The sequence below is a fragment of the Manduca sexta genome, chromosome 13, assembly GCF_014839805.1.
Source record: "Manduca sexta isolate Smith_Timp_Sample1 chromosome 13, JHU_Msex_v1.0, whole genome shotgun sequence".
Lineage (NCBI taxonomy): Eukaryota > Metazoa > Arthropoda > Insecta > Lepidoptera > Sphingidae > Manduca > Manduca sexta.
Genome location: NC_051127.1, coordinates 6,360,554 through 6,382,404, shown reverse-complemented (window position 1 = coordinate 6,382,404; position 21,851 = coordinate 6,360,554). Strand labels below are relative to the sequence as shown.

The 21,851-nt window shown below is 39.4% G+C and overlaps 1 protein-coding gene across 1 annotated transcript in view; it reads right to left on the bottom strand.

Moving 5' to 3' along the window:
* LOC115450162 (homeobox protein homothorax) overlaps window positions 1-21,851 on the bottom strand; it is a 302,038-nt gene that overhangs the window by 231,879 nt on the left and 48,308 nt on the right. Inside the window, 3 exon segments of the mRNA XM_030178157.2 lie at window positions 5,365-5,535; window positions 10,545-10,595; window positions 15,033-15,083. Coding sequence (XP_030034017.2) covers window positions 5,365-5,535; window positions 10,545-10,595; window positions 15,033-15,083 — 273 coding nt within the window.

The following is a 21,851-nucleotide window of genomic DNA, read 5'->3' as shown; positions in this document are numbered from 1 at the left end:
CAAAATAAATAATGTCAGGCTATTTTGATATCTATGGGCGTCCCCCGCGCCGCAGCCGCGCACAATGTTATTTCATTAATAAGTATTATAATCAATTTATATGATCACAAAGCAGTCGCAGATGAAGACATCGGCGCCCCGCTGCCCGCCAAATGGAACGTGCCATATCAAAGGAAAGCTCGCAGCGGGCACCGCCTATTATTTCCACTCCGAGAAAAAAATCTCAAATCTCTTTGTAACGTATATACTTTACCTACCAGTTACAAACGACCGCCGCGTTACAACTCGATTTAAAAAAAGAATTATGGAACACCATCCGAACGGCATACATATAATTCGAATTTTAAATGCCCAATCTATCTGAATCCGATTCCAAATTTGAAATCTGAAAGATCATCAGCCGCCACGGCAAGTTACGATTGTGTTTTTTTCGTTTGGCTCGTATGCACGCGAATAATGATGTTATTCTTATAAAGGAAATAATTACGGCGAAACGCAATGATAATAAATTACACAGCGTTTACGACTAATTTATTAATAGAAATTTTGCGAGTAAACCTTAGGACTGTCGTAAATAAGTTACCGCCGTGCGGCCAATGGATAGCCATAAAATTTGTCTGCGTTTGCAGATTGGTCAGCTTGCAGCCAATGGACACGCGTTCCAGATTTGAAAGCGACGGTTTACGACCGGCAGGCGGCGTCTTTTTGCTGTTTTGGCGCCAAAATTGTCAGTTTGAGCGTTTAACGTACGGCCGAGCTTTTAGGTCATCGTTGCTGATGAGTCGCCACTTGCGTTAAGTGCAGTTAACCTCTTCGGTCAGGAACAATTGCCATTGGACGCGCTCCCAACGGTTCTGCATTCCTTCAGAACCTTGCGCTGGCGAGGATATTGGCTCGCTCTTTATGTATACGCTGATTTGCAATTTACACGTACGTTCATACCGCTAGTGGCGAGCGACGCGCGCCTGCGCACCGACGCGCATACAACTTGAGAGATATTGAACTGTTAGCAGGAGCGCTTCAATCACCGCATACGGTAGTTGTTTAAAAAGGTACAATTGAGCCAATCATCATGTATCCTCGTTAGTGGATTTTCGACAGCATTTCGTAACGGTCGATGTATGTCTACGGGTCACTTGTGACACAGGCTTACTGTAATCCACCAGCCTTGGCCAATGCCCAATAAATTCCATCGTAAGCATCAGTAATTTTGAAAATCCCAACATAATTCCTGGTTTTTCATCACGCCTACTTAAAACTCTGATCAAAGACAAGCTAAAACCGTAAAGCAAATCCTGATAATTTGTCACACATAACTGAAACAAGATCACCGCTCCGAGCCGACCGACGTATCAGATATCTCCAATATCTGTGATTTAAACTGGAATTAATTAGCGAGATTTATTTGACAATCCCAAAGACCAACACGTTAAGAATTTACAATGTTATAAAGCAGTCCTAAACAGACTGACAGACGACGTCGCAGCTAATGAGCATGCGCGTGCGCACGCCTGTTGCCTGGAACAGACGCTAGGGGCGCCACCGCGCATAGCAATTGCACTTAACATCCTCAACTGTACTCATTAATTGTAATATATTTTATCAGTTCGTCTGCTCGCTCTCAGAATACCTTGCGCTTGTCTACATAATGTTACCCTGACTGGACGCATTCTTACTTAAAGCCGCGTCTCTCACGCTGAGCGCTACACGTATTATTCCGTTCTACAGGAACAATCACAGGTCTATGCCAAAAAAAAATGCAGAAAGGTAAAGCATTTGAATTTGGAATAAAAATAAATTCCGAAATTTCTATTAAAAAGTAAAAGCGCATTAACGTCAAAAAAGAAATCTTGAATTTCAAAACTTCGAATGTCAACGACCCCGCTTCAGACATGGCAACAAAGAGGATTAGCTCTTCAGCATGATTAAACACACAAACGTCATTTTTTAAATATAGAACCTCGTGATTCGAAATATTTCTGCGAGCTGAACGTATTCCAAAAGCGAACACGAAGCTTTCAGTGTAACGACGTACGCATAATAAATGTACCGGAGATAAATCTGTGAGGTGACACGGTAATTCTGTGTCGCACTTACGGAGAATACTTGAGCGTCACTATTCCTAGTAATTAAACATATGAATGATGTCATGCAATCACTTGCTAATAATCAGTAGTGTATAGCTTAGTTACCTTTCGTGGGTTCAATTATATTTTTTATTACATTTCTTGCTCGTAATCCGCATCCCCTCTCATATATTTATTGCTGTATATAACGGTTGGTGGCGAAATCCTCTGTACATTGTCATCAGCACAGAGCGTGACGAATCCGTGACGAATTGCCCCGTATCCCGGCCAAATCCCGGCTTTGTCCCCTCGGTGCGTTATTTTATTATTTCTGTCGGTGCCTCATGCCCTCACATCGTCTCTTACATTATTCATTATACGTTATTTTCTCTGTGGATTTACATTCTGTTTATTGGCAAATTAATATTGGTCACGGAATGTGTAGTGTTCTGGGGGGATGGGCGAGATCATGCTTGTTTGGTTTTGAATATATTACTGTTATGACAGGAAGTGACACAAATAGTAAAGATTGATAACTTACAAAATGTACAGCTATTTTTTAAATTTGTATATAAATATATCACTACTTCCATCAAAAAATAAATCCATAATTATATAGCACAAAACCATTTCAAACGTTATAAAATACCATCACAATTTAACTGAAACATTTTCCAACATTCAACGACTCAATAAAAACAAATTATAAAAAACTCCCTTCAAATTCGCGCCAATTATCAAGATGCCCCAATCCGTCAAACGTCAATGGCAGGCCGTAAAAAAATACGCGCATATTGTCTATGCCCTCGCGCGGTCCCGCCATTTTGGCGGGAAGCTTGCGATTTTCCGAAGAAGCAAGATTAGGCCGGCGGGGGCCGTACAGAAACAATTTTCCGGCTTTCCAACCCACCAGGGGACCAGGACATGATGAAAATGTGATATTAACCGGTAAAATGAAAAATGTCTCCATTTCTTTTTGAATGGGAATAACAATTTTGTGATTGAAGTCAAAGTTGTATCGGAAATTGATTTAGTGTTTATGGTTTTAATGAAACTTGGGATGTAGAGTTGTGTTGTGTTTAGGTAGGGTTTTAACTCAGTATATTGTTATGTCTGGTGTCCAGCTTTAATCTTTGAACTTATTCGTAAAATTTTTAATCTGAATTTGCAAGGGTATTCACTAGACCTGATTCTCTTGATTCAATATATTTAAATTAATTTATTTATAAGTAAAATAATCTTCCAAATATGTTGATATTAACCATCAATAATATCTAGGTAAAAGACTATGCTCGTTAAATTATTAAAAAATACTTCTGTAGAGAAAACTCTATATAGATGTATGTGACGCCGCAACGTAAAAAAACGCCGATATTAATTTCAAAACAGAACATTTTATTGGTTTTTTTGTAATCCGTCGTAAGGAAAAAAATTAATAATCATAATAATAATTAATAATAATAAAATTATTAAAATTAATCACATTTACACACATTGGACGCACATAATGTTAGCATAACCGAATCATGCCGACCAACTACTCCTTACTTACAAAACGCTACTAAAACTCATATACAGACAAAATACAACTGTAAATTTTATATTAGTATAATATTCCGCTTTCCCATAACGAGCTGCATACACCTAATGATAACAATGGCTTGAAATAATTCATTTTATAACAAACAAAACAAATCAGTCTCCATGGGAAACCAAGCTTACAAAATTATTGATTCCGCTAATATCGACTCTGTCACCCCCTCAAGTGATCGGCGTGACGGCGGGCGAAGACTTCAATTATTAATCTAGACATTTTTAGATTTTGTTTTAATTTGAACAAAATTGCTGAATCAAAGAGCGATCAAAAATATATTTTAAAATTTTTACATGAATACATCTGAGTGAAGATTGAATAAAACAATATATAAAATATTTAAAACTTAAGATTTTTACTGCAAACAAACCATCTTAAATGTTTACAACAAATATTGTATCAAGTTAAAAATAAAGATGGCTACCGCGCCGCCGCCATTTCGATGTGAATAGAAATCATTGTTGAATAACTGAAGACACATACATACTTACAAACAATGGATATTATTAATTTAGTAAGCGACTATCACTATCCATTAGCGCACATACATTAATATATCCCATGTTATTTTTTTTTATATTTTTTTCAAAGGTTTTCTAATATGTACACATGTAATCGAAGCGAAACGCCCAATTACAGTACAATTATCAAGCAAATCACTGAATTACACCTAACGTATACTTTATTACGTATCTTGTTTCCAAACTAACTAAAAATATTTTTTTTTTTCATCCACAAGTAATCTCCTAGAAACGTGAACGTTATTCAACTAGCCGAAACCAAAGGCCCTAGCAGCTACCACCTTTGAAATCAATGACAATAATTTAAAAACTCTTAACTAAACCTTATCATCTCACTTAGGCGAGTTAAAGTTGTTTAGTACGTATACTTCGTTTTCCAATAGGTATTTTTATATTTTAATACTTTCTAATCGTTTACATCTAGTCTCCGAGCCTGTGGCTAGCTCCCCGACACCGCTCTCGGTGTCATGCGACTGAGGGGTCGCGTCCACTCCAGTATACACATAACAAACGACGTTATACGCAGGGTTTTTTTTCAATCGTATACATAAATTTCGGTGCAAAAGAAACACGAACGTTCAGTTCATGTCCGCTCGATCGCAACCATGCGACGTGCAACTTTCAAAAAAGAATTCATATTTCTTTTTTTAAATTATATTTATATTCGCACCCATAGACACCCCTTCACTGTAACGGTTAACGTTATCGTTTAAAAAATTAATTTGGAATTCTCTATTTAAATTCAATTCGAATCGTACAGTGTTAAGAGGTTGGCCAATTGCAAAAACGAAGATTTGTTCTAAAGGAACTTAACCTAGCGACCTTTCCTGAAGGTTCATAGCGAACCTCTCGGAGGGCCGGCGGCGGACCGCACTCCGTTACTACACACAACAATACGCGTGATTTTGACCTTATTTTGGAAATTTTACAAGATGGCATTACACAAGTTATGACTCTTTAGGTTAGGTATCGGTCAAAGTCAGGCGTAACACGGAGTGCGGTATAAAAAGCGGGCGGGAGGCGGGAATTTATTAATTAAAATGCGAGCACCCCCTTTTCATACTTCGTTTTTGCAATGGCCAAACTAAGAGCAGGGGTGCACGAGATAGCTCGTGGTCGAGTTGGGTGCAAGCTGGGGATCACGCCTCTGAATGAGATGGGATTTGGTGTAGGGGGTACTCACAACGTCGGGCGTGGAGGCGCCGTCGTGGCTGCTGTCGGGCGCGGAGCGGGGCTCGCCGTTGGCGTCGGGCGGCCGCGCGGACTCCCGCTCGTCGATCACCAGATCGATCGGCATCTTGCCCTTCAGGCAGCTGATGTAGCGGTGGCAGAAGTTGTCGCACAGCTCGTGCACCTGGCGCACAAACGGATCATGTTACCATCTGCTGGTGATTGTTAACTGGGCAATTGGGATCGCCATCAGCATTGATATATGTTTAAAAGCGCAACAAGTTGTTTGAGTAATTTCTGTCGGTAGCAAACCGCATTTGAACCGTTCCACCACAACATGGATCTTTGTTGTAACTGTCCAAAAGCTAGGACAAACTCGTGCGACCTTTAAACTAATATCACCATACAAAAGCGCAACAAAAAACAAACTCACAAACGTTAAACAATAGAAAACAAAGGGAATACATTTGGACGCGCGTCGCGAGCCAACTGTCGCGACTTTTACACACTTTAAAATGTTAAAAAAATAACAAAACACTAACAGAACGCATCGTAAAAACGGCACAAACCCATTTTTTCCCCCGCACCTTAGCATCCGATAAAATTCGACCCCCAGCGGGCGGGTATTAATTTTGTGCGTGGGCCTTATAAATTTTCATAGGCATAATTAGCTTAGAAATTAACATAAGGCAATAAAAACACTAACGAAATTTTTAAGATAGCGTTTACACGGTGAAATGTAATAAAACGCGGGCAGGTGGACGCGCCGCCTGCCCCCGCGCCTCTGTGCGCCAACAAAAAACAACCAGAGAGAAATTCGAAAAAGGAACGCGCCAGCTCCTATCGTCTTGGCGGATTTGAAAATAGAACGCGGCGACGGAAGCGGAAACAGCGCCACCAACCGTTGACAGCTAATTATCTCATCAGGACACTGTAATTTCCTAATCGACAGGTTTTTACAAACATCGTAGTGGTCGGGCAGTATACGATGGCACACGGCGCGGACGCAGAGCGCACGCGTGCTCCACACGAATTTGTTTATCATAATTTGAATTTTACAACCTAGCCCGTTGAAATTCATATTTACGACTGCGTGAATTTTATTGACACTAGAACGGATAAACGCCACCGCTTTACAATCGCGCTCGACGAGCACTGTCAATGTCAAAATCTTGATTGAGAGCGCTTTTACAACCTCACGGATGACAAAGTAAACAGTATTCGAAATAATCCCGCATTTCGTTCGCGTCGCGCGTACTATTTTCGATTTTAGTTGGGCCGGCTTTGACAACGATTCAGATTTGGATCCGCCGCTCGGATCTGAGGATGCGTTGAGCCGGCCCGCGACAACATAAGCCATCCGCTCTCTCTCCAAAGAGTTATAGTCGCGCGAGGGACGTACTTTGATACGACTTTATTTAGTGTCGGGTGATTCCTTTAATGAGATATTACGGCATTCCGGGACGGCTGCGGCCCGATTATCGTTTCGAACATCAAACTCTTTCCAGAAATTTAAATTTGGAATGGAACGACTCACGGATTGAGATATGGTGTGTTTCACGACGGGCGAGTTTTTAAATTTGGAATGAAATGTGATATAATGGTCGCCCGTTGACGTATGGACGTTCGCTATTCGAGTTCTTTTGAATTTCGAACATGAGTAACGTTTTCGAGCGATCCTTTTTTTAATTAGATACTTTTTGAATATCGAATTCCTATTATTTGTTTTTTTTTTTTCTTAGTCGTACAAAAACATATTCAGATCCCGTGCGTAATGCATATTCATAACGTTCCCATCAAATGCTATATCACTTAGTATCATAAGTAAACGATACCATTCGAGATAATCATAATCAAAATTCACCTCTGTCCGCTCGTTGAGATAAATAACATGAAGATATATTCTGTTTTTGTTTTCCAATCGCTATTACGGTGGTATGTCGCTGTAAACCGTTTTAAATGTTTATTGAGTTTCGTCAGCGGCAGCGCGAGTGTTGCCAGCAGTGTGGGCTGGATAAGATCGCTCGCAATCTGTGCCACGGTCGGTACGCGGCTAAAAGGGTTTTTTCACGTAATACTTCACTTCCTTCAGCCTAATGCGACATGTGGGTGTGACGCGCTGTGTCGCCCAGTTTTTCATTTAATCTCTTACAGTTTGACAGCGGCGCCTTAGATTGTAGATCAAAATGGCCTGTTTACCAATCTTATTTATTTTCTATTTATTGTGCCGTGTTTAGATAAGGAATAGAGTTCAGCGGCGTTGTGTTGGGTAACACGGGTTCTGGATTAGAATTATGTGTTTCGTTATTTATTGTATGGGAATTATTTTTAATTGCCTATTTAATATGTATTCTATGTAAGATATTGGTATATTAACTCAGAGTATAGTTCTAACAAGAGGCATTGAAGATGTCAATAGGATCACCTGAAGCGAGCAGACACCCGCCCGCGCCGGCCGCGCGCCGGCCTGGCCGGATTCTTTGTTTTTTTCTCTTATTTTATTTTCATTTAAATAAAAAATCAACCGGTCGGCCATCCCACATTCAAATGAGATCTCGATTGCTTCCATCCACTTCGCACCGCGCGCTCCGATAGTCTTCATTCTAGCTCAATTTCATTATTCTTAGTTTATTAAAATCTAGAATTTTATTGTGTAATCCTTTAGTACAAGAAGTGGCCCCATATAAACAAACAACTATAATTAAAAGTGTTAACTTTATATTACAAACGGTGTACAAAATGAAAGAAAACAAATGGCGTAACGCAATATAGTAATTCGGTTACGGAATTAGTGAGCGTGTGTTGTATAAAAGTTATAAAACCGGGCGGTCGAGGCGTCATAAACGCGGGGTCCCGGGTTCGAACCTCGGCCCGTAAACCAACAAATCTGACCTGCATCGTAAATCACTTAGCCACGTTGTTACAGATAACGTTTACGAGTTCCCAACAAAATATGAAAACGAGAGAAAAAAATATACACAAACGAACACTGCTTTCGATGTTTTGTTACTTTTTAATAACCGATCTGCTCTTTAATGAAATTGTTTTAGCCTGCGATTCGTTTCGCGCCGTTTACAATCCCAACCCGCATGATCTCCGCGAGATGTATTGCTTGTTAATTCCGATAGCTGTGTACATTAACTTATTTACGTATTTACAAATCTGTTAAAATAACAACTGAAGGAATCAACACGATAATAAACAATCACCTAATTACTATCAATCAGATTGTTACAAACACTAAAATTAGGGGTTAAAATACGTCATATTCCATTTTGAATAAAAAACGTCGTTCTATTACGGCCGATAATAAATCCGTCTCTCGATATTTTCCTCTAACCGTATACAAATAGATTATATCTAAACAAAAGCCGTCGCTCGATACATTCAAAAATGGAATCACACTGGCCATAAACAAAATTCGAAATTTAAATTTGAAAATGGAACAGCGGGTGTAACGCGAGCGAGTATTACCTACGGAATTCGAACATAGCGTAATTAGGGAACAATCACTCGGTGGACTAAATAAAAAAGCTCTCGGTGACGTCCAATCACAGGGCCGATCGAGCGACCGAAAAGGACTCGCGTTATGGAGGCGATGTGACCGCCGACGGCCATATTTAAAATATTAAAGGCATAAATCAAAAACGTTATTGGATATTTATAATGTGAAAATAAATTTCTGGGAGTTCGTTAAAGCGCTCGTGAGCGAGAATTTAAAGCGAGTTTTTGTCTATCGATGTCATTACATTTCATTACTGGCTATGGACTAAATACATTACAAAAAACTTTCAAAAAGAGCGGCCCAGAAACTTTTTTTCATAAAATATATTTTTTACAAAAACACGGTAATTATAGCAAAAAGAGAGTAAAAAGCTGTGCACTTAACGAGATCTCATTGTAAGCGCGAGTTGGGCCGGGAGGTTTTTTTTTTATTTTTAATTATTATAAAAGCGCAGAAGAGAAAAAAAACATCACCTGTGAACGGTGTGTAGTGAAGCGGAAATGGATTGATCTAACGGCATCTTTTTTCTTTACTTTTATTCGACAAAAACCGTAGACGAGATAGAAACTGACGTATAGGATATGAGCACGAAACAAAAAATTGTTTTGATGGTACAGAGACACAGGTATGCGCTCACAAGAACCGTATAACAATATAATCCCTCCATTACACTAACTTTTTTGAGTACGGAACACCAACATTCCAGCAAAGGCTGTTCCAAATTTAAATTCCTTTTCATAATTCGAATCATCAAATTGAGCGATTTGGTTGGCGCAGCGCAACGTCGGGCGTAGTCGTGGCCCTCGGGCCGATATTTTGAATTTCGAATCCGGCATAACTTTTTATTTTTTAAATGGGCTTTATCTCGCCCTCTGGCCAGCATTCGTACAGCGGTATCGCATTACAGGTTATCTCGTTACAGCTCGCCGTATTGCTGCGTACACTTTTTTTTCTCGTTACCAAATTTACCGGTTTCTAATACGAGCTCTGGTCGAATGCGGCGCCGGATATTTTATGGAATCCGATGTGGCAGCGACCGGTGGATGAGGTATCTCGTTTCTCGAGATCATTCGTCTTGATATAGACGTTAGTCAAACTAGTTCCGTTGAAACGTGACCATAATATTGACAAGTTAAATTAATTCCCGGCCCGGCGACACCGCTCGGCGCTGTAAAAACTTACGGAGATTTGAATTTTATGCCCCTAATTAATGCCGTCGAGCGCAAATTGTCCGATCTGATTGCGAATAGCAAAAAGCTCGCGTCCCACCGCGTTACCGTTACAGTTCAGACGGTCCGGCGGAGTGTGATGGCGCGAATTGGCGACGCGACACACGCAAGAAACCGAACCGGTCGCGCAACGGAACACGCCGAAATGGGAGATAAGGGACAAAACAAACAACATTCGGAACGCGAGCGCGTCGCCCATTCACCGCGCGACACCTGATGCACCGGCCGCCGCCGCCGCCGCTCGCCACTCCGCCCGAATACTTCGCCGCGTTCGAATTTTAAACCGTGCCATAATGCTAGCACTGCTGGCCGCTGCCCGCTGTCCGCCGGCGATCGATACCATATCTCGATACAGAATCGTTGCCGTGCGATAATCGAAAGGTGTTATTTCAAACCGGTTCGAATTTCGAATCCAAATGTATTCCATTTGTGTACGTTGTAAAATCTGATTATACTTACTTTTTCTAATTCTAATAGGTGAAACCGTAGTACTTGTATCGCTTGCACCATCTGTAAAGGAAGGGTTCGGTTTAGTGGCGATACACACTGTATCATAACGGCGGGCGCACACCGCCTTGCCGGACCCGATCTGACAAAGCCAACTGAGCAACAATGGGCTGGACAAAGTACATCGGGTCCCTGCTGAGCGGAGTGATGTGTTCACTATCGACGTATCGATTATCGATAGCGTTTTTTTGTGCATACAATGTATCGTGTCGCTATTCAGCGGAGTTACGCATACTTCACAGATGGTTTGATACGGCAGGTTGTAAATAAAGCGTGTTTTTGCGTTTGTTTTCAGCCATCCCCGCAAGTGCAAGTACGAATTGCAACACTTAATACATCTTATTCTGTTTTCGGTGATAATGATACGGGAACTCAATAAGTCCGAGTACCCGCGAAGCGCGGTAAGACGCTATCGACGCCATTGTTTGAAATTCTAATCGTTATTTTTTCAAATCGATATCAAAAAGTTCTGTTAATGTTGTTTTAATAGCGGCTTGATTTGTTTCTGATTGCCGTTGTAAGACGCACAGTGAATTTCTAACATTCGACTCTTATTTTGCCTTTGATTGATGACGTGCAAGTGTTGAATTTAAATTGGCCGCGGTGGACATAGGAAATTACTGTTTGTTCAAGATTTATACGTTTCCTTTGTGCTCGTGTAAATACTTCAAACTGTTTTTTGACTTTACATCTTGATATTAATTACAACAATAAAGTAAATATTTTTTACATTGCTATTAAATATGACTTGGTGTTATTTAGTGTCTTCAAACTTCAAATTCGAAACTGATTATATGCAAAGCTTAACGGTAAAACTGCGTCACAGGTTTTCAAATTGACCAGTTATTTGGTTCAATGTTAATGAAATAACAATTATAAAGTTTTATTGTGGTCATTTCCCGTCCGCGACGGAAGCGTGTGAATTAGAATTCCCACTTTCACTCCGATCCGTGCGCTGCTTACGGTCCCTTATTGACTTAATGTCATAATAGATAAGTTTGAGTGACATTTGATGGATCATTTGTTATAAGACATAGCTATTAATGAGGTATAGGTCTGGAAACGCTGGTAAATTTTTTGTGGATCCAAGTTTTGAGTGTAGCTCTAGGTCTCAAAATACTGGGAAAATGTTTGTGTATTTTCAATGTACCTATAGGTATATAGGTCAATAAAGTATAGCAAATACTAACGGCTATAAAGTCTCCTAAAGGCAGAACAATCTGCACTTATATCGCCCATAATACAAGAAGAATCGTAAATACTTAATTGTAAGATTCTGGAGTTTGATGGCACATTTTTAAATTTACTTCTGAAACTAAAATGATTCTTTTAATACAAAAAAACGTAGTCATTATAAAATCAATCGTAACACTAACATATTCCATAATTTTCATTAAATCACATATTAAAATGAATTTGTTCTGCACTTTTTCCCTTAAATGGCGAATGAATGCGCATTGTCACCGAGTTTATAGTACAGCTAACAATTAGAATTCATCTGTTTTATATCCATTTATGATTCCATATTTAGTCCCAATATGGTGCGGGCGCAACATTGTCACCGCTCGGATTGGAATTCCAATTGATATCGCGTTTAGTTTTTACACCCGTATTGAAAATGTGTTTAATTTTGTTATTAAATGGATTTCTTTGTAAATTTTCAAAATTGTAAGTAATCTATTTATAACTAAATAATATTGTGTAATTTGATTTTGACCAAAGAGGATCTTGGACTACAATCTAACCAGTAATACATCAGAAAGTCATGCAAAGACGTGTCCCAACTCAACCAATCTTTTCTAGAACATACTAGTTACCCCTAAATTAACCAAAAAGCACCCCTCTAGTTCCTATTTCCTACACCCAAAAAGAACAATACACCCAACATAGCTTTACAAACTCCTCTGGAGTATCGCCCTCTGTGTACTCAGTGCAGATAACACTGTTTGTCCTGCGCCACTCTGCCACTGTTTGTTAAGGCCCCGAGGCTCCTGTAATCTTGGGGCTTCATCCGTGTTTTGGGTTTGCATTTAACGTCTTTTAACGTGTTTTCATTGATCGTAATAATGAATTGATAATGTAAGAGACGCAGCATTGAAGCTAACAACCATTGATCCTGGAATTCAAACCTAGGAACCACTCACTGGTGTTACTAAGATAGTGAAAGCAATTTAAAGCACATTTACTGAGGTTATTACAGATTAAGGAAATAACAATAGAAACTTGTATCGAAGAATCGAGGCGAGATTTATTCCACTGCGCCGGGGAATCCATTGTCGCGAAGCAGTTAAGAGATGACAATGTGAAATATACAGTAACCCTCTCCGTTCCCTCCCTTACTCCCTCGCACCGCCCCGCGCCCCGCCTGCACCAAGGCTACAGAAACCATCAATAACGACAGCAAATATAATGACTTCATAGATCTCTTGAGAAATATTATTTATTATTTTATTGTCTCATAAGAAAAATGTTTTTCGAACAAAAGAATTATAAATCAAACGTGTTGTGATTCTGACATTCTTCTGCGACCTTCGATTTAACACTGGACAAAAGTACGTATTAATGACTTGTAAAACACATGTTTGTTGACAACACTTGGCGCTGTTTGAGGAAGCTTAAACCTTCAAAAGACTGTGACAGACCAAACACAGATGTGATGTGAGCAAACATACTCGGTAACCCGTGACCAATCGGCTGTCCCCACAGACGGACCAATAAAACCGTGTTGGTTTAAAAAACTATCGACTGTTTACCAAACGCCCACAGCACTACGCTCAAACAAAAACCGTTGGCGTCATGTTTGGATTTGAAAATGGAATACGGAATTTTGAATTTTCATGAATTCTTTACAACCAGTCTCGTTAATGCTCGACGTTTAAAATTTCATAATTCACATTTGGAACATTCCTTAAAATTCAATAATTTAAACTTGGAACGCTCTATTTCTTTATTTGAAAAAGCTAAATGACATTCCGAAGCCGTCGAAACCCATTTAACTCATACATTTGCATTCACAATATCCGCAAAACAACTCAACGAACTCAACTCGGCACATTAAGATAAGTTAACAATCCCGATGTATTTAACATAATTGTAATGAACACTCGAGGCAAACAGTCGCGGCCACAAAAGCTGTTGAATTAAACCCAACGGCCACTTAAAGCTGTGGCGAGTGACGTCAGTACTCCGACACATTGCAAGCGGCCCAGCCTTTATCTTCGGGACCTTGTTGGACAATAATGCACCTCCGCTCAATACTATTGTGAGATACAATAACTATGTGTAAATAACGAGCGGGAACACTGATCGGACGTCAGATGCGTGCATAAAACAACGGCCCCAGGGCGAGGAGTGCGGTGGAACATGTGGCTGAATGAGTAATTAAGAATTGGGCCAAAGTGGGCCGTCGATGCGAACTTCAATTGCCACGCGAGGTAATGAGGTTTGTAAAGTCAATGCGGTATTGACGCAGCGCACGGGGTGTAGCTGCCACAAAAGATAGAAAGCAATTAAAAAATATATTTTTTGTATTTCGAATGCGCTTTTTTAAAAACAATCGTAAAAAGGTTCTTTGAATTATGTTCTTTTGAGTGTTTTTATAAGCATTCATTTAAATAGTTTATAGTTTTGTTATTGATATTTAAGAAGAGCATTCTAAATTCTGCTCTATGGTAACCAGAGACAATTAGGCTTAAAACATGTGCGTCCACAGAGGCAACACATGTCACTCATACAAAAACAGGGCGCATTTGCCCAAATTTTTCGAGATCAAGTTTGTTTTGAGCCCGGATGTAACCATGTTTGGTCTGCTTATCTCCCTCAGAGCTGAATGACTTATCTGTGCCCGCAGGTAGAGGCGAGATGCAGCGCTACCGAATGCTACACTAGTGTGTGTTACAGGCTCTGCCCGGCGAGCTCGCAAGGCTTGAGTGCAAACAAAGCTTCTCGATTACGTGCGTGACAGAGCTTGGCATAATAAATTCAACTAACAACTCTAGAACTGCGTCCGGCGACCGCCCCCGCGCGTCCCCCGCGATTTGTAATGCCTTAGATTTTATTTGTTAAAAATCGGTTAAGTACCCGTGTCGAACCGCGGCCGGTGGGTGGCCGCCATCTTGTTTTTATTATTTCGCTTTTTGTCCCGGCTAGCCGCGGGAGGCGCACTGTGCGATTCACCTTTTTATGAGTGACAATATAATATTTATTTTTTGTGTTCTCTTTTTAAAAATGTTATTTCCCAGTTTGTTCGTTCCGAGAAACATTCCCCGTTTACCTGAGTTTAATTTTAGACAGCTCTTTAGCTAATCAAATCGTAAATTATTCGGTCGTGGCATGAACTATAAAATGTTACTATTTTACGGCGTATTAAAACTATGGCCGTGTTTTATTTATCTTGCGGGGATGGCGTGGCGTGTGGTGTGGTGTCGTGGAGGTACTTACTAATGAGTCGACCTCGGGGTCCGCTATGTAATATGGTTTTTCTTGACGTATCTGTGAACAAAAACATCGGTGATAAATAAATATTTCCATTACTGTTCTAACATACTACACAGCAGATTAACGGCGGGCGCAGACGCGGTGTAATGCTTGTACTCGGCTAATAAAATGCTCGCTCGGCTGGCTGCGTGCGCGCATACGCACCATAGACTATGAGTGTAGAACCGACTCACCATCACTCCGGCTATGATCATTAATAAATTCCCGAGATACCCATCTCAATGGAGAGTTTTACTCGTTAAAGTATTTTTAGAACAAATTAAGTGAATTCTTTACTTATCACCCCATTCTTACAACCTTTAAACACATTTATGTTATAAAAAATTAAGCAGATGCATTCGACTTCCATTGGAAGTCCAGTAAACACTAAAACCTTTTCTAAACTCATTTCTAGAAAATAGATAATTAAAAAAATATGGGTATAGGCTGTATATCGCATGCGCCGTGGTCAACGCTCGCGAGTAACACGTTTTTTCGAGCAGCCGACCCGCTCGGTCCGGAAACGCGATACTATCGCCTACAAGCTCCGACTCAGATTATGTTTTTTCTTACGTGAAACCGAGCTGCTGGACTTGGGCAGTGAAGAAGGGGACTTGACCCCCTCCTTTGATCAAATTAGTTACTTTGCACATTAAACTTGAAGGTGAAATACAAGTTTCAGGATATGTAGAGAGAGGTGTGACTTAATTAAAAAATAATAAAAAATCTTTTATGTATGTCTTTGTTATTGTAATACAACGGTAGAATAAAATATGAACCGTTTTATTGATGAAAAGAAATATTCTAATTTACATTAAAAAAACAACCAGTTCCTAATTTAAATTTAGAACATTATCGTTTAAAAAATCATAACCAATTTAATTACGAGTTCTATTTATTTTAGCATTCTGTTAAAATGACCCCCCACGCAACTCCAGAGCTGTACTCAGGGCCGGCACTCGAGCGAAAATAACTTGTTAATCGTAATGGGTAAGTTGTAATTATATGTAACACGTGAATATTTTGGTGTTTTTGTTACGCACTTGTAACATTACTATTAGAATATATTATTTTTAACGAGTGAGAACTTACTGAGTAATTGTTGTTTGTTATATTTTATATTTCTACATGTGTTATTTTGTCAATGAACTTTCCTTGTTTAAATTGATGTTAAAATTTTGTGATTGCTTCGGTGGCGTGGTTGTAGTTTTGCGAGTGCAGTGCTGAGGTGTCGGGTTCGATTCCCGGGTCGGGCAGTGATATCGGTTTTTTTTACACTGTATCAGCCCGGAGTCTGGAAATTGTGCCCGATATGGCGATAGTGGACCAGTTTCGCTTGTGCCTACCCGTTTGCGGATAAAAGGCGTGAGTATATAAAAATATTTTACTACCCAAATTTTTTTTAGGCAATATCTTTTAAAATAAAACGCTACATTAACCTAATGCGTGATCTATAACCTAAAACTAAAGTTAATTATAAACCTCAAAAATTTGTCACAATAATAATCACTATATATTTAAAACTAAGTATTCGTCAATGCTAAACATAAATCGTGTTGTCCGTCACCCCTCTCAAAACAATGGACAATACCGAAAGCCCCCCCCACATCGCCGAATCTAAGATTCCGTATGCGTTCCCATTCTTTATTGCTATGTTAGACAATTGCAATAAGCATAGAATTATTCTAAAGGCGTGTTCACAATCATCGCTTAATTTTTTACAATAAAAATTGACATTAGGATTTATGGTGAATTAATTGCTGGTAGGTCTCTAGGTAGGTACCACCGCAATGTCTATTTCTGCCGCCAAGCAGCAGTGTGTAGTAATTGTTGTGTTCCGGTTTGAAGGACATTGTCGCCAGTAACTACTGAACATAATGAGACTTAACGTTTCATGTCTTAGGATGGCGAGCGCAGTGGAATACCGAATAATACGTTGTAATTCAAGGTGTTGGATGGTTTAACAACTAAACATAGACAATTTTATCGGTTGCAGTTACGCCGGCTTGCCTTATAGCTTTTTGATTTTACAAAAATCGTGCTAAAGCTATGGTATTTTTATATTTCATTGTGAACGTGCCTTTACCACACGTATATGCGTTACAATTATTTACAAGCCACGTATTGCGACGATGTACATAAATTTACAATTTGCTTCGAATGAACAATTAGCGGGTCCAAACCACACGCGAGATACAAAAAAAAAAAAAAAAAAACAAAAAAATCTATGATTTCCTTAATTTTATTACTGTATGCGTGTGGATTGTTAAGTCTGTATGTATGTTCATTGTTAGATTTTAACAGCCTAGAAAAAAAATCGCTTATAATTTTTGATTCTAATAAATTAAAATATTGTATAAATTACTTGATACTTTTGATTTCACATAATAATACTACTAAATAATCTATACTGTATTTAAAAATAAAGCAACCTCTATTTGGAATAACATTTACTATTGTACTCAGTTAAAGAATTTTGTCGGCAATAACTGGGCAAAGGTCTTTCAATCTAATATTCCAATAATGTAGTACCATTACATACTTATTAAAAGTTTTGAATGGTATTGCTGTAGTAAATATCCTCAAATCATTCTAAAAATAACATTGACATATTCAAACTACACAAGACAGTGTAGAGTGGAAGCAGCACGCCAGCGCCACCAACAAGACCTATCAAAGTCGGCATGATCTTCAGTCATGAAGAAAACGACATAGAAGGATTCCAAAAAAAATCTTCAAACTTCGCAAACGAAACCACAGGCAGAAGCTATACAAAATACAGTTAAATTTTTAAGGTTTTTTTAACTATTTAGTACGAATGAGTCAGTTAAAACTTTGTGGATTAACTGTGATTTTAACGTCTACTTTAGTAATTGAAACTACTGTATAAGAAAGATAATAATCATTTAATAAAATGAATTTCATTTGCAAAAGTTTTTGTCGTTTGTATATGTTGTGAGAATTCGCTGATTTGTTTGTTTGGGAGTGATTTTGATGAAATTTTGCATCACACATATACCAAGATATTGTTTAAAGACAGGTATTTTTAAGAATTAGAGAGGATACGTCGGCCTGATCTTGATTATTCTTTTCGTTCTGTTTCTCTTTGAGATTTAGTTAAGACTACAGTTTCATCTATTTTGGTCAAGATTTCCAGATTAAAGGTCATTTTAGCCAATTAACTAAGCATTAAGGATTTGAAATCACTCAAGTGGAGCAGTATTTACTTCTTACTAGGTTTTTCTGTAGCTCTGCCCACGCGAAAAAGTTTTTCTAGAATAAAAAGCCTGTAGCACGAAGGAGAAATGTAACTTCCAATTAGTGCATTTTTGAAGGCTAGCGCATTCAAATAACCAAACAAAGAATCTCTTCAGCTTTATAATATTAATATACAATCATTAGACCGATCTGGTCCAATCCAAATGGTGCCACGTTAAAAGTTTGTATACAACCGGAGTCCATGACACCAACAGCGGTCCCACCGCCCACGAGGTAATGACCACTGTGGGCTACAAATTGCTGCCCACTGCCATCTGTCGGTAAGTATCTAATGGGTTAATACAATGCTGAATTTTTTATAGAAGAGCGATGATTTTTTTTCTTTGAATGACGAGACGAGCTTGCCTTTCGCCTGATGGTAAGCGATACGCCCATAAACAGTAGAAACACCAACACCTTGAATTACAAAGTATTGTTTGGTATTTCTGCGCTCGCCATGCTGAGACATGATGTGTTAAGTCTTATGTCCAGTAGTTACACTGGCTACAATGCCCTTCAAACCAGAACAGTGACTACACACTGCTGCTTGGTGGTAGAAATAGACAATGCGGTAGTATCCAAGCGGTCTCACATATGAAAGACCTAGTTTCTTTGTTACATACGTAATCCTTCTACATTTTGGTATCTTCTTAAAACTTGTGCTTTCACTTCGTTGCTAACAACCATATGTCTGTATGCTATACCTCTAAACCATAATGACCAAATGAGAAACCATCAATCCAAAGACCTCGCATCCAAAACCTAAAACGATTATCTCCCAATAAACTGTTCAGAGCGAATCTTATTAGCATTTAATTTGGTCCAAGTGGGGGGGGTTCACGGGTCGGTGGGCCACTAAATGAGCCACTTCCTCGCCCGGGGGAGGGAGCGTCGTATGTAATTGTTGGACCTCAAGATCGGGCCAATGGCGGCATTTTGGACGTTCTTTTATGTCCTTTTTAGGGTGGATTGAATTCAGTAATTTTAGGTGCTTATTATATTGTATTTAAGACCCTGAGTGGCTTTTTCACGGCTATACAAACACATAAATTAACATAGCTTGCAAATGTAAACGTGATGCTTGTAGCTTGACCTGGAAAATAAAAAACCTCGACATGTTCTCGTAACTTAAAACGGAACATGAAAAGTGGCGTCCCTAAAGCAGGTTCTTTATTTTCCTGGTCAAGCTATATAACAGTACAACAAGGCATACGTATTCCAACTGTTTTATTCAACCCAAGTTATTCAAGAACTTCCTTGAATAAACAATTTTGACAATTCCTTAGTGTCGTTGAACTCTAAGGTCCACGGCCATAAACCACGGCCCGCGAGTTTATGGCCTCCCCATGACGTATTAGGATTGTTAAAAGCGTAACAGACCTCTTTATACTAATAGTAAATCAGCCTTCGTTTTTATGACAAACTGTTGAGAAATTATTCGTATACAACGTCAAAATTATTAAGATTCTTATGTTTACATTGAAGAACTATTTTTTATTTTATTGCGGTTCTTGTATTATAATTTTCTCTCGAAGTTTTGACCTGCAGCCTGTTGTCCGAAAACTCAGTAACAATATCTACCTACATAATTATACAACATTTTGATAACCGCAATATAATCCGAAAAATAGTTTAATTTCAACATAATTTATTATATTTATAGATACCTATACAAGATTTTGTTCCGATTTGCAACGATATATTGCAAATTTGATGGTATGAATCTTTTTGAGGCCAGTGGTGCTACCATGATGATCCCGTGAACACAGCGTTCCCGCTAATAAAAGTTACTGGGCGCATAGAGTTAAGCGCAAAATAGTTGCTCATTTTGAAAATATCGAGCCCTCTATTTGACCCAGCATGAGGTCTGTTAGCCTTTTTAGTTTAAACGCACTAGGTGGTACGGACCTGGACGGAATATTGTGGGTTATAGAGAAAGAATGTAAGCTTGAGGACAGAAGCGACTTTATTTGAAGATTTTTTATATAAACGCATTTAACGAGAATTTTAAATATTATGTTGGCATTTTAATCTTTGCTAGAGACGAAATAAAGGCAGTATAAACGTAGTAAAACTTTTGTCTTTGTTTATCTGATGTTTTTTCCTTCAACATAACACTAATAATATATAACACTATCACAATGTTACTATCAAAGGCACACGAGTTTATTAGTGAGCTGGTAATTAGGTTATTTAGATCCTTTATATTTTTATGGTTATGAATTCATGTGACGTACACATGCCGTGTCAGACAAATTCCCTGCAACAATAAATTAAATATATTTATGAGCTGTTTGTTATCCTTTATGATTGCGGATCGTTGCCGCGTGATTAAACAAGATTCTGCATCCTTCAGAACATCTTCACAGACAATGCGAAACAAAAAACGCAACAATGCGAACCCATTGGTGCTTTAGAAGTAAACAGTGCGTGCAGTAACTTTTGACTCGGCCCAAATGTGCGGGACAATCGTCACCCTATTCAGCGCGTACCTGCCTCGCTTTGTGCACTTACAGTCCCAACTGCGTATTGTTTGTGTAATTGAATAAATGGCGTCGTGTAAGCCCTTTGTACATTTTGGGATGCGTCGCAAACTACGTCGCACAATAACTATTAATGAATTATTATTTTTTGTCCAGCTGTGGCCTGCCGGAGCCCGGTGTGCGATAGCGCAGTGCGCGCCGATTGTGCGCCGATAGCCGCTACCTGCGCCGGCCAAAAACCACGGAACTTTTCATTAAATCCGTCCACTGCGACACCGGACGACATTGCACCCTGCTTGCCACAAATTAAAGTGCACAATAATTTGACAGTTTATGGGGCGGTTATTACCGTAAGCGGCCGCGCATCCACCGCATCAAAATCGCTACCAAACGTGGTACCCTGTAATTTGTAATAAAAAATCTATTTATAAGATAAAATAAAGCAACATCGGCTACCTAAGATGCCGGCCGATCGATCTCAGCCGGAGTTTTAATAAATCAAGTGTTGCGAGCCATTTTGACGCTTGTCACGCTCGCGTCACGTGCCAGAATCGCGCGCCGCGCCCGCGCCACGCTAATGGTAAATTATTCTATAATGCTCAGAGGTCGAGTTTTGTAATTTAGTTAAGTCGCCTCCTATTTAATAACCTGTGCCACGGCACGACCGCGCGCCACATTTTTTTTGTACAATTTCGAGTTAGTCTCTTAGGCCGCTACTGAAGTAGTTGCAACCACCAAATTATAGTGTATTAATGCGACCCGGTGCCGTTGGTAAATTTATATTTATAGGCGAGCGCGAGCGCATGCGCCGTGTCGCGAACAGAGCGGGAGCGGGAGCGGACACGCAGGCTACAACGGAGGCGGCGCTCTAAACACCGGTGGGGCCACAACGACGTGCGAATATATTTGGCCCGTTTTACTGCCCGCCGTAAAGGGACGTAATGAACAAATGTCTTTATGGTACTCTTGTAAACGTCAAATATCAGTCATTTCAGCTCGGGACCAACAAAAAAATGCCATAAATATTGTTAACAAAATGGCT